The sequence below is a fragment of the Pelophylax lessonae genome (genome assembly GCF_965119305.1).
Source record: "Pelophylax lessonae genome assembly, chromosome: 1".
NCBI lineage: Eukaryota > Metazoa > Chordata > Amphibia > Anura > Ranidae > Pelophylax > Pelophylax lessonae.
In genome coordinates this window covers 887418643-887433192 of record NC_138768.1, presented here as the reverse complement: position 1 = coordinate 887433192, position 14550 = coordinate 887418643, and the positions used below count along the sequence as shown (strand labels likewise).

The 14550-nt window shown below is 45.3% G+C and overlaps 1 protein-coding gene across 1 annotated transcript in view; it reads left to right on the top strand.

The window, feature by feature from the left end:
* Positions 1 to 13227, top strand: part of LOC309550754 (uncharacterized protein) — a gene marked incomplete at both ends in the record, with an annotated part of 221992 nt that extends 208765 nt beyond the window's left edge. Inside the window, 3 exons of the mRNA XM_082251092.1 lie at positions 10931 to 11518; positions 12948 to 13018; positions 13066 to 13227. Of these exons, the coding sequence (XP_082107218.1) occupies positions 10931 to 11518; positions 12948 to 13018; positions 13066 to 13227 (821 nt within the window). The remainder of the gene's footprint in view (positions 1 to 10930; positions 11519 to 12947; positions 13019 to 13065) is intronic.
* Positions 13228 to 14550: the final 1323 nt, after the last annotated feature.

Below are 14550 nucleotides of genomic sequence, written 5' to 3'. Positions count from 1 at the left end.
AACACATAGAAACAATGTATTCAGTCAGTGTGTGTGTTTCCTACAGATGGATCCAGTAATGGGAACCCACCAGAGAGATGTCCCCGTCCTCTGTATTCCCGAGATTCCACACAGGAAGATCACACCATCCCTCATCGTCATCAGGTAGGTGAAGATTAAATCAAGATCGTAAAAGTGATTTGACTATATGAAAAAATATTCCACTTTTAGGTATAAGGTTATTTATGCTCACATTTTAAAGAAACCATTCCCTGCTATGTTGTTTGTTTAGAATGAAAACTTTATGGATATAAAAGATGAGGTTAAAGAGGAAGAAGAGACGTATGTGAGGGGTGATCAGCAGTTCAGGGAAGAGGTTGGGATGATGGACAAAGTTAAAGAGGAGGAATCTTCTCCAGACATCAGCACAGGTGAGTGATGGCCACTAAATACAAAAAATGTTTGGGTATATGGATTGATCGTGGGTAAAAATATACAAAGTATATTACACGCGCCAAGTGAGGATACCTATAAGGTATAGAAGGGCCTAGAAATATATAATAATTAGTGATATAATGAAAAGTGAGTTGCAGCTGCTATAGTAAAGTGCGAGTGCTAATGGTGAATGGAGTAATCAGTGAGTATGTGATTACCTATAGCGCTTGCTACAAATTAATAAACCATCTAATAAATGTTATATTATAACAATATAGATAACTTACTATAAATAGTGACAATAAAAAGTGACAATAAGGCTGCATTCACATGTCAGCTTATAATCGCGGGCAGAACCGCCGCGGTTCCGAGATTTATTGCAAATCGCGGGACGCCTAGCGTTGCCCGTTGATTTGCAATAGCCCCCCAAACGCCGAGCGATGTTGCCGCGATTTACGCCCGCCGAATCGCGGCAACATCGCGCAAACAAAATCGCGGGACGCAATACGCTCCAAAGAAGCTCTTGTACTTTTTTGGAGCGTATTGCGTCCCGCGATTTTGTTTGCGCGATGTTGCCGCGATTCGGCGGGCGTAAATCGCGGCAACATAGCTCGGCGTTTGGGGGGTTATTGCAAATCAACGGGCAACGCTAGGCGTCCCGCGATTTGCAATAAATCTCCGAATCGCGGGCGGAACCGCGGCGGTTCTGCCCGCGATTATAAGCTGACATGTGAATGCAGCCTAAAGGTGCTTAATAGATATAAATGTAGAAATATATATGGATTGATGTTTGAGCATTTGTAGACCCATTTCTTCAAGGACGTCATGATGGAGAATCAGCCGCTCCTCACATCAGCGGGTAAGAGGAGACTTTATTGTAAAGGAGAGAGCAGTACGGAGGATCCACCTAGATCCCCCATCATCTGATAAACACATAGAAACAATGTATTCAGTCAGTGTGTGTGTTTCCTACAGATGGTTTCAGTAATGGGAACCCACCAGAGAGATGTCCCCGTCCTCTGTATTCCCGGGATTCCACACAGGTCAACATTAAAGAAGAGATAAACGAGGATGATGATGAGGATTTTGTAATGGAGGAGGCAGAGTTTCCAAAAGGACACAGAAAGCAGTACCAGGACACCATGGTGGAGTCATCCAGTTACAGAAACCCACCAGAGAGATGTCCCCATCCTCTGTATTCCCGGGATTCCACACAGGAAGATCACACCATCCCGTATGTGAGGGGTGATCAGCATTTTACAGAGGAGGTTGGGATGATGGACGCAGTTAAAAAGGAAGAAACGTCTCCAGCTATCAGCTCGGGTAATTATGCAATAATGGTTTAAAGCTTATTTAGTGATGTTTGGTTGGGTGGTATCATTGATCTGGTCAGGGGTGGACTGACAACTCATGGGGCTCCCGGGCAATCAGAGATCATGGGGCCCCCTGTGTCCACACTCAAGCCACACAAAGCCCCATCTACAAATTGCAGCTCAGCCACATAGAGTGGACATTTAAATATCTACCACAGCATAGCCTGCATGGAAGTTCCTGGCTTCTTTCTGTAGTGTGTAGCCTCTCATGGGGCCCCCTACTAACCCTGGGCCCTCGGGCAGTGCCCTAATCCCCGAATGGTCATTCCGCCCCTGGATTTGGTTAGTTGTCATAGTTTGGTGTTGTGATTGCACCCAGTTCCACCACAAATCTCTTTTTAAACTTTAAAATGCTCGACCAACATATGACTCCTGAAAAATACTTTTTTTTTTAATTACCTTCCCACGTCTCCATTCCTCAATATAACGTCATGTTCCAGACAAATGAGGAGGAGATACTGTACACCATATGAAACGTCCATCTCCATTCCTCAGTATAACATTATGTTCGCAACAAATGAGGAGGAGATACTGTAGACCATATGAAACGTCCATCTCCATTCCTCAATATAATGTCATGTTCCCAACAAATGAGGAGAAACTGTACACCATATGAAAGGTCCATCTCCATTCCTCAATAGTGAACGTCCCGTTCCCAACAAATGAGGAGGAGATACTGTACACCATATGAATGGTCCATCTCCATTCCTCAATATAAAATCATGTTCCAACAAATGAGGAGATACTGTACACCATTGGAAAGATCCATCGCCATTTCTCATTGTAACGTCATGTTCCAAACAAATGAGGAGGAGATACTGTACACCATATGAAAGGTCCATCTCCATTCCTCAATATAACGTCATATTCCAAACAATAAAATTGTCATCATTTCAATAGCATTATTACTTAGTGATGTTTGGTTAGGTAAGGTTGTACCATTGATCCATGTCAGATCTCTTTTTTTTTTTTTTTTCAATTCTTTTATTTATATGAAAGACAACTTCCAGGCATAATAAACAGTAACATTCCTTATAGAACATATGCTGAGACAGTGTATTACAACATTGAAGACAATTCAGTCATACGTTTGAGATCTACATCGGTCGTAGAATAAGAGGTGTTCTACAATTCCTCTAATGGGAGGAGTTATGCAGGACTAGAAAGTACCCAGAGTTGTTAGTTCCAGTTTCGCATAACGTATAGAAGAAGGAAGGAGTAAAGCGAATAAGTAGTGGAAAGAGAAGGAAGTAAAAGAAACCTAGAGAGAGGCAGAAGAGAATAAGTAGGTTGGATGAGGGGGGAAGGGAAGGAGGGGTGAGGAGGGATGAGGTGGGGTGGAGGGGGGGGGGGGGTTAGCATTGGTAAAGCTATGGCCCTACATCAGCAATACTTTCCACCAATATTTTAGAGCTTCCCCCAAACTCAACATGTGGTCTCTTTAGTATTGCCACCCTTAATTAAACAGCAGCCTTCATCAGAGAGGACAAATATATTCCATTGACCCCAGGATTTGGTATATCGTTCGTGTTGGGGACGTGTTGAGAGAACAAGGTTTTTTCATTCTATTTATTTCTTCGACCTTTTTGAGCCACATGACAACAGTCAGGGCCTGTGGGTTTTTCCATTTAAGAGGGATGCACATTTTAGCAGCATTTAGAAGGTGACGAATGACAGAATGTTTATAGGTCTGTGCCAGGATGTTAGAGGCATGGAGAAGGAAGAGAGCAGGGTCATTGGGGAGCGGTCGGTTTATAAACCTTTGAGACATTTCACATGCTGTCTTCCAGAACTCCACTAGTTTAGGACACAACCAAAATACATGTAGGAGTGTCCCCCGGCCCTTCCTGGCATCTCCAGCACTGATCAGTGAGTGTGGGGAAGAACCTGCTCAACCTTGACGGCGTGTGGTACCACCTTGTTAGGAGTTTGAAGTTGGTTTCTTGTATTTACATGCAGATGGATGATGTAAATGGAATGATGGGATTTTGTTGGTCTGGATTAAAGTTACAGTCTAAAGCTCGTTCCCTCTTAGCTAAGAATGGGGGTTGGTAAGTCCCCTGAGGTGTGATCAGTAATGCATAGGTCGTGGATAATACCTGTGTCAGTATTCTGTCTTGAGAGCAATGTTCTTCGAAGGGTGTAAGTTGTGTGTTGCATTCACTGGGAGGTGGCAATGAGTTTTAGAAATTATGGAGTTGCAATGCCCTCCAGAAATCTAGACGGTAGGATCCCGAGGAGTCCATGAGGTCTTTGAGTGCAGGCCAACTAGATGATGTTGAAAAATGGGAGGCTTGGAAATAGCCTGACTCCATCAAGGTTCTGAATATTTTATCTTGGTAGCCCGGGGTAAACTGGGGATTCCCCAGTATGGGTGTCAGTGGTGAGTGTGTCGGGGAAAGTGGAAGTTGTGTAAATAATTTAGAGCAGGTTCTTATCGTGTGACCTATGAGAGGATGGCGTCTTAAGGAGTCTGGTAGTGAATGGTGGCACGATGGAGCTCTATGAAGGGATATGTCACATTGGGCCTGTTCTAATTTGGGCCAAAGCTTCGCTTCACCATGACGACACCAGCCTGAGTCTCCCCGATTGTGTAGCCTGACAGTACTTGCATAAGTCCAGCACTGCCAGTCCACCTGGTCATTTAGGAAGCAAGAGTAGTCTCCTACATAGCCTAGGTTGCTTATGTGCCCAGATAAAATCCACTAGCAGGGTGTCCTCTTGTGTAAATTAATGCAAAGGGATGGATATCGGAAGTACTTGAAAGAGGTATAGGAACTTAGGGAGTATGCAGATTTTAATAATGTTGCATCTCCCAAACCATGAATGGAGATCAGATTTCGATTTTTCTTATAGAATGTGGACTTTCTTTAGGAGGGGGGAGAAAGTCGAGCGTGAAGATGTGTGAAAATTTGGGTGGTATGAGAGTGCCCAGGTATTTCCGCGCTGAGTTCGTCCATTTTAGCTTAAAATGCGATCGCAGTTGGTGGAGGATGGGGTTTGATAAGTGTACTCCCATAGCTTCAGATTTAGTAAAGTAAATTTTTAGATTGGACAGAGTGCCATATGCCTCAAACTCGTGAAGAAGATTCGGTAGAGAAATTATGGGATTCATGAGGGAAAATAACATGTCGTCTGGATACGCTGATATTTTCTGCTGGGTCACCCCAACAGTCATGCCTGAGATATCCGGGTGGAGGCGTATTCTACATAAAAAGGATTCTAGTGATAATGCGAAGCGTAAGGGTGACAGAGGGCACCCCTGTCTTGTCCCATTCCTAATTGTGAAGTATTCTGATAAGACACCGTTTGCCTTAACCTGGGCGGCAGGGGCAGAGTAGATCTGTGAGATCCAATTTAGCATGGTGTTGCCGATGCCAACATGTCAAAGTACTGCAAACATAAAATGCAGATTTACTCAATCAAAGGCCTCATCGGTGTCTGTGCTTAGGAGGACACAGGGTGTGCGGGTCTTGGTGGATACATGTAGGAGGTTGAGGACCATGGTTTGTGTTATCCCTTGCCTCACATGTAGGCACAAATCCAACTTGATCCAAATGGATCAGTTGCGTCAGATGTTGTTGGATCCTAGTTGCTAGGATTATGGTGAACAGTTTAAAATCGACATTTAGCGGGGAAATGGGTCGGTAGCTATTACAGGAGGTGAGATCTTTTCCCTCTTTAGGGATGACTGAAATGTGAGCTTGTAAAGTCTCCTTGGGGATATTTGTCCCAGAGCCCCATGTATTAAACATGTCAGCCATAAACTGTCCAAGTGACGGCAAGAGTGTTTTATAATATTGGATGGTAAATCCATCCGGTCTCGGGGCCTTCCCCACTTTGGAACCACCTATGGCCTGTTTTAGTTCAGCCAAGGTGATGCTCTAGGATTTACTGTCAGTGTTGGGACAACCAGGGCATCCATAAAGAGAGCAGGTATTCCTCTATATGGGTCTGTTGGGGGTTGGGGTTTGTAAGTTATAGATCGAGGCATAGAAGGATTTAAATTCTTGTGTGATATGTCTAGGTTACGTGGCTTTTTGACCTTTGCGGGAGATAATAGGTTTCTTCTTGGAGGGATCTAGCGAATAGTCTGCCACACTGATTTCCCGACTCATGACATTTTATGACAAATTTGCATGGCTGCCTTAGCTTTGTAAAGTAAAGGTCATCAATTTGCCTACGTAGAGTCATAAGTTCTACCTCTGAGGAGAGAAGAGTGACAGAGCGTGTTTGTGATGGGACTCCGATGCATGCAAAGCTTGGAGTAAGGAGTCTAGTTGTGCTGTACGCTGTTTTTTGATCCAGGAGCCATGCTTTATGAGCACCCCACGAATCACTGCCTTGTGTGCATCCCAAATGATTCCAGGGTCAGTATCTGCAATGGTGTTAGTCTGAAAGAAATGGTCTAATTCTCTACATCTGTCAAAACAGTCTCATCTTGGAGTAGGCTTTCATTTAGTCTCCACATCCGGGTTCAGGACCATCGAAAGTCTTTTAGTGCGTAAGAAAGTATAACAGGGGCATGGTCGGACCATGTAATAGAGCCTATTAAAGAGTTACGGATCGCGTGTAATTGACAATGCAGCATCAAGAAATAGTCTATACGAGAGTATAGTTGGTGAGGTGAGGAATAGAAAGAATAGTCTCGTTCTCCGGGATGCATCAGGCCCCAAACATCTATCAATTGTGCACTATGGAGGGACTTTGCAATACGTTTGCGGACGCCAGGGGGGGACAGAGGAGGATCCCAGAGATGTATCTTCCGAAGGATTTAGAGGGATATTAAAATCTCCCTCAATAATTAGTTGACCCTCAGAGAACTCCAGGAGCTTCTCCATACCTCTAGTAATGAACGCATCCTGCTGGCTGTTGGGAGCATAATAGGTGGTCAAAGTCCCTCTGACGTCACCAACATTGCCCTTCAGAAACAGAAATCGGCCATTGGGGTCTTTTAGAATATGTGCGCAGGTCCATGGTACTGTACTAGAAGAAATGATAGAGGCTCTTTTTGATTTAGCCTCCGGGTTAGTAGAGTGGTAGGCCAAGGGGAAAAACCGGTTCTTAAATAGTGGAAGCTTGTCATCCCTGAAGTGGGTCTCCTGTACAAAGGTGATACCAATTTTTAGATCGTTTAAATCATGGGTGTCCAACCTTTTGGCTTCTCTGGGCCACATTGAGTGTAGAGAAATTTTCTCGGGCCGCATGTTAAATATACTGTATATACTATAGTTAAGGTATATAAGTAATAAAATGCCGCCGCGCCCTTCCCGCGCCACCGCTCCCCCCACACTGATTTAACACAAATAGAGGATGATCAAATGAAATGGAATCAGTATACAGAGGTTTACTTCTTCTGAGCGATAATAAAGGAACACTCTAACCACCATGACCACTTCAGTGATTTGAAGTGGTCATGGTGGTAGGAGTCAGAAACACTGCACATGTTCCCCTCCCCCCTCTGAGGCAGCCTCTGCCTACCGTTAGTTGGAAGCTGCTGTGGCCATGCCCCCGACCTGACTTCCCTCCTCCCCAGCAAAAAAAAAATTGTCAGGAGGCAGTGGGCCGCATTGCCTGAGGTTCCGGGCCGCAGGTTGGACATGCCTGGTTTAAATGGTTCAACAAAATTTGCCTCTTTTCCGGGACGTTAAGTCCCTTAGCATTGATCGAGAGGATCCTGATGTTATCCATGTTTTAAGAAGGGCGAGGGGAAGGTTGGGAAGTGAGGTTAGGAAGAGGTAGGGGAGGGTAAGAGGGGGCAAAGGGGGGGCGGGGGTATGAAGAGAATGGAGATAAAAAGAGGAGAGACAAAGATGGTATGAGAGAGGAAGAAAGGCAAGTCAGGCAAGCAAAGAATATGAGAGAGTGAAAGAGAAGGGAGAAATCCCACAGAGAGAGGCCTCAATTTACTAAGAGATAGCAAAAAAAATGCTGACGCTCACCAGCAAGGAATCGGATGAATGAGCGTGTGCCTATGTGGGGTTGTGGTTGGAAAGAGCCAAGGGATGGGGGTCCCCTGCCCTCCCCCCCGAGCCTTCTTGAATAAATGAAAGGTATATAATGTGTAGCACTGCCCCCTAGAGGACTGCTGAATTTTCACACTTGAAGGATTCCCTTGGGTTACCTGTAGCAACTGCTTGCAGAAATCTTAACACTTTATGTTCTTGGCTCAGTCAATGATCAGTCTAGGGGGGGTTGTTTTTGTGGTTTTATTTCATATTGGGATAGGAGAAGGGATGATTGGGATACTCCAACTGTTGAACAATTCAGAGGACTTCTAGCTTGAGAATGCGGCAAGGCTGCTACTTCATCCTGCCACTTGAATAAAGCTGGGGTAAGTGTTCCTATTTGTGTTTCTCCTCAGGGTACTCCCCCCAGTACCCCCTTTCTATGCAGTTGCTGACACCCATCCACTGACTACACACTCCGGGGTGGTCCACTTCCTTGGCAGAACCCTGGGCAAGATCCTCTGTACTCTCCATACTGTTTTTCCAGATTCTCACAGTGCCCCAACTCCTCCAGTCTGGGTTCAGCCTCACACCACTGGCTCACCAGGCCTGTGACCACCACCAACTGTTGCAGAAGAGGAGGCAGCCACCACCCTCCTTCCGGGACTTTTCTTCCCACCAAAAGACCTCTACCTCATGTGCCAGTGGCTTTTTATACCCTGCCCCACAATGCACCGAGACAACCCATCTGTGCCAATCTCTGGGGCTGTATCAAAAGCCTGTGAGTCATTGGCCAGGTTTCCTCCAACATCCAATGTGCCTCCCTATTGGATAAGCTGGGGACACTCCCTTAGACCAGATGAATCACACACTGAGCAGACCTAACTCCCAGATCCTGATCCCTGATAAGCAGAGAGCAATATAGAATTTACCTGCTGCTCCTCCGATAGGCAGACAGAGGCAAAACTACACTCCCTTTCTAGCACCTGACTAGGAGGGCGCTACATCTATAAAAGACGTGGATCTCCGGGTAAATTTGAAAAGTTGTGGGACATGTGATTGGATACCCCTGGCCTTGGTCCACAAGAATTAACACTTCAAAGGTTAGTCCTAGGACCACATTAAGGATGTGTTTGACGCTGACAGTGTGTTTGCTGGGTTTGGTGGAGGAAATGGAACCTCTTGGAGCACAAAGAATTTTATTGTTGGTTACTCTGTTCTATGCGTGCAAGGCTTTTCTTCTACATCGGAGGAAGACCAAAGCGCCATCGGTGGAGTATTGGAAGTCACCAGTGAACGAGATGCTGCCATTTTATAAAGCCACATACCTGAATAGAGGATGCGTTATATGGCAGGGTTGGACTGAGAGGCCATCTACTCTTCTCGGAGGTGATTGTGCTCTGCCACCGGTGAAGGTGACGTCACCTTAGAGGGGTGAGTTGAGGTCCCCTGATACTTAGGGAGGTAACAAATGAAGTCTATGCCTATCAGACGACAAGCAGTGGTGAGAGGGTGGGGGAGGTTGGGGTATGGACCTGGATGAGAGTCTGTGTGGGGGAGACACTGCCGCGTTGAGGTTCTCCTGGGAGGTTCTCCTATAAGTATTGTAGTACATGAGCATTGCACTGAGGTTGGGGGGATGGGGAGTTGTTTTGGTTGCCTTGTTTGTTTCTTGTCTGATTTTTTGTGTTATTTTTACTTCTATGTTTAAAAATAATAAAAAAAAAAGAAAGATGAGTCCTAGGAATGAATAAACAGGAGAGGACGGGATAAGGAGCAGGCCAAGGAGATGTTGGTGGAGTGGGTGGAGTCAGTGAGATGTTGGGGGAGTGGGTGGAGTCAGTGAGATGTCGGTGGAGTGGGTGGAGTCAGTGAGATGTTGGGGGAGTGGGTGGAGTCAGTGAGATGTCGGTGGAGTGGGTGGAGTCAGTGAGATGTTGGGGGAGTGGGTGGAGTCAGTGAGATGTTGGGGGAGTGGGTGGAGTCAGTGAGATGTTGGGGGAGTGGGTGGAGTCAGTGAGATGTTGGGGGAGTGGGTGGAGTCAGTGGAGGTGGTGAATGGAAACATGCAGGAGTGACTATATATGAAGGTTACGATCGATGTGTCTATGACTGTACAAAGCGGGAATATTGTGTACCGAATGGAATGGACTTTTCTTTCTTTATAATAAAACTTTTTCTGATTTAAAAAGAAAAAAAACACCCAGAAAAGATGAGTAGGGAAAAATGTCAGTGGCCTCCACCTGTAAAACCATTCCTGTTTTGGAGGTCGTCTCATTGTAGCCCATCTAGTGCACCTGTTGGTAAGAACCCCCTCTACTACTTCACTGACCAGATGAATATCCCAGGAGTTTCCCTGACTTGATGCTATACTCTGATTATAAAGTGTTGAGCAGTGTATATGAGTGTGGAAAACTCTTGGTAATTTTTCTTGTCTTCTGACAGACGGACTCTGTGGTGGGAATAGAAGGACATCGGAGGAAGATGTGACTACAGAAGATAATGACATGGCATCTTCTCCAGAAGTAAATCCCGTTCCTCATAATATACATGACAGACCTCACCATTGGAGGAGATCATTGCAATCTCCTGATACTTCACATAGTCCTCTAATATCTGACAGTGCCGACGGGTGCAGGAAACCATCTCATCTCAGGGAAACTTCTTTATACCATAAAGGGGTTCATACAGGAGAGAATTCATTGTCATGTTCAGAGTGCGGGAAATGTTTTAAACGGAAAAAAAGCCTTCTTAGCCACCAGAGAATGCACACAGATGACCTTCCCTATTCATGTTCAGAGTGTGGGAAATGTTTTAATCATAAAGGAAACTTTCTTAGCCATCAGAGAATACACACAGGTGACCTTCCCTATTCATGTTCAGAGTGCGGGAAATGTTTTAGTCTGAAAGGAAACCTTCTTCGGCACCAGAGAATACACACAGGGGAGCATCCCTATTCATGTTTACAGTGCGGGAAATGTTTTAGTCAGAAAGGTAACCTTCTTCAGCACCAGAAAATACACACCGGGGAGCGTCCATATTCATGTTTACAGTGCGGGAAATGTTTTAATAATACAGGAACCCTTCTTCGCCATCAGAGAATACACAGGGATGAGCATCCCTATCCATGTGCAGAGTGCGGGAAATGTTTCAGTCGTAAAGAAAACTTTCTTAGCCATCAGAGAATACACACAGGTGAGCGTCCCTATTCATGTTCAGAGTGCGGGAAATGTTTTAATCATAAAACACACCTTCGTAGCCATCAGAGAACACACATGGGTGAGGGTCCCTATTCATGTTCAGAGTGCGGGAAAGGTTTTAATCATAAAACAAACCTTCGTAGCCATCAGAGAACACACACGGGGGAGGGTCCCTATTCATGTTCAGAGTGCGAGAAATGTTTTAATCATAGAAGTAGCCTTCTTAGCCATCAGAGAATACACACAGGTGAGCGTCCCTATTCATGTTCAGAGTGCGGGAAATGTTTTAATCATAGAAGTAGCCTTCTTAGCCATCAGAGAATACACACAGGTGATCTTCCCTATTCATGTTCAGAGTGCGGGAAATGTTTTAATTGTAGAAGCAACCTTCTTAGCCATCAGAGAATTCACACAGGTGAGCTTCCCTATTCATGTTCAGAATGCGGGAAATGTTTTAGTCACAAAACATGCCTTCTTAGGCACCAGAGAATACACACAGGGGAACGACCTTTTTCATGTTCAGAGTGCAGGAAATGTTTCAGTCAAAAAGGAAACCTTCTTAGCCATCAGAGAATACACACAGGTGAGCCTCCCTGTTAATGTTCAGAGTGCGGGAATTGTTTTGCGCTCAAATGTTTACTTGTTAGACACCAGAAAGTTCATACAGGCAAGCGTCTCTAATCTTGTGCAGAGTGCGGGAAATGTTTAACTAAGAGCACCTACTTACACACAGGTGAGCTCCCTTTTTAATGTTTCAGGTGTGGGAAATGTTTTCCAAAGAAAAGTTTATTTCTTAGAAACCAGAAAGTTCATACGGGCGAGCGTCCTATTTCATGTTCAGTGTGCGGGAAATGTTTCACTCCTTATGTACGTTTCAAACCGCAAAGAATTCACACTTATATTAGAGGCTCCATTTTCATGTTCAGAGTGTGGGAAGGTTTAAAAATAAAGGAAATATAATGAAACATCAGAGTGCGCCCCCTGCTGGTACTACGGGAAATAAGCGCTGGATTGTAACGGGTGGAACTGTTTAGTCCATAAACAAATGTGAAACCACCACAGTCCACTCGGGGTTGGTTTACACCCGCATCGCCCTCTGACCCGCTGTGGGGTTGGCAGGAAATCATGACAATACATGAGCTTGATTTATTGAAGGAGCCGGCTTTTTATTGGTCCAACCAATGTATGATTATTAATAGATTTGACACATTTGTTAATTCTATTATAAAAGATTTAAGCTTTATTTTATTCATATCATTTACTGTGTGGTAATCGCTTATTCTGATCTTGTCCAATAAAAACTCTTCGTACAATATTCTGTGCCGAGTCTTCTTTTTTACCAATGATTAGATGATCGGTGATTGGAATGTGATCAGTTCATAGAGAGTCATCCATTGGGGTTTTATTAGTGAGATGGAGAGTGGAGAAGGCACCACATTGACAGCCATTGGAGGCCCTTTCTAAAGCCCTAACCTGTCTATGACATTCGTCTTCCAAACTCTATCTCACTGAGCTAAGGCCAGAAGAGTTCCAGGAGTTCTTCTCTGTCCACAGTTCCCAAACCAAAAGGAGACATCCACCACATCTTCAATCTTAAGGCCCTAAATGTCCTCAGCTGGGCCCAGGAGTTCCCCATGTAATCCACCAGGTCATAGCCTCTCTCTTTATCTGGGAGATTTTTCGCTTTGACCGCCCCACATACATGTACTTCTGCTAACTGTACGTAATCTGCTTTTCCGGGTCCGGTAGGTGCTCAGCTCCCACTGGAAACAGCGGTAGCCAATCAGTGGGTCCGGCGGACACGGTTTTCCTTCGGCACCTTGCAATCGTTCCCGAGAGAGGCAGAACACTGGTCTGCCAAAGTAAACAAGGCAGATCGCCGTTCTGTTAGTAGGGAAGATGGAGATCCTGTGTTTCTGCTAATGGAGGAAGGAGATACTGGTGCACAGAGATTATATATAGTCCAGCCAGCAATAACTGTCTAAAAATACCATTCTGCTAATTGTCCCCAGAAAAAGACACAGGCCCCTCCACGCCTGAGGTCCCAATAGCTGAAACCTTATCGGTGTCTCAACAGAATGAGGTAAAAGAGTTTCTGAGAGAAAATACAGATTTTTTTTCTCTGAAAAGCCTGCATTGACTACAACCATACAGCATGGCATAATTACTGAACCCGATGTTGGTGTAAATATTAAGCCGTATAGAATACCTGAAGCTAGACAAGAAGCTGTCTCAGAAGAAGTCAGGAAAATGTTAGAATTGGGGAAGATCGAAGAGTCCCATAGTGAGTGATTGGCCAAGTCCGATTGTGCTGGTTCTAAAGCCAGATGGAAGCATAAGGTTTTGCAATGATTTTAGAAAATTAAATAATGTGTCCAAATTTGATGCTTACCGGATGCCTCAGGTGGATGAGCTCATTGACAGACTAGGAACTGCCCGATCTATAACCATGTTAGATCTGACTAAGGGATACTTGCCGATACCCCTGACAGACAGTGCGAAAGAGAAAACTGCTTTTCTCTTACGTCCTCCGACAGTCGCCGCCATCTTCATATTCGTCACAATGGGGTATTAGACTTTGCTCCGTAGGAGTAGCTAGGCAACAGAATATGTTAATATTAAAGTTTTTAACACATCCCACCCCCAGGGGGTGGTCCCCTCAGTCAATACCCTCCTACTTCCTGTATCCATATCTCAGTTTCAATGTCTAGCTTGTCAGGAGTAGCTGGATATCTCTATGCTGGGGCATTTTGTCTCAGCCTTTCTCTTCTTTTTTGATTTTCTTTGAGTTTTTTTCTCTTGCTTTACTTAGCTGTTACTTTTGTCAGCATTAGTTTAGTCTTCTGATGAAGAGGATCATGCGGGCTGGGTCTGTGGCTTTCCAGCCTGCCATCGAGCGTTCAGTCAGGTACTGCTCCTGGCATTCTGAACGACCCATCCCTGTTCGGTGCAGGGATGCTATGGTGAGGTGGCTACCTCACTGGACGCTGTGCGGTTTCTCAACCCCAGTTCTTCTGCGTCCTGGCTGCGACTCTCCCTGTCACATGTGCAGTGGCTTGTTCGCCTATGCAGGTTCCCCACGCCATTTCTGAGGTAAGTGTATATATGTGGGGACCTGTCTGTTTGGGGGGTGTCAGTCTGGGACTGTGTAACCCTGCCTCTGGTCACACTGTTGGCCTCCCTGTCTGCTGGCTGCATTCTGTGGGCTACAAGGAGGGGGGCTATGCTGCACTGTCATGTGTCAGTTTATGTGCTTTTACTGTGTGACAGACTGTGTGCGGAGGGGCATGATTGTATCGTGTTTATGCACATTGCGGCGTCCGCTGCGGCGGTCCGCCATTATTTTACATTACTGCATGTGTTTTTTGGCGGTTTTCACTGGGAATGGAGGAGCGGTGTTTCGGCGCCAAATGCCGCCATTTTGGCGGCGCTCGCTCCGGCCGCATGGTAACACTGCAGGCGGCCATTTTCTTGTAGCCTTCCATAGGCTTTCATAGAGCGCCCTGCGTGACATCACTTCCTTTTTCGAGGCAGAAGCAGCAGCGGTCTCTCCAGGTTTTTACCTCCCTATCCCTGTATCCTTGCCTGAGTTGTACTTTATCCCTGTGGGGGTCG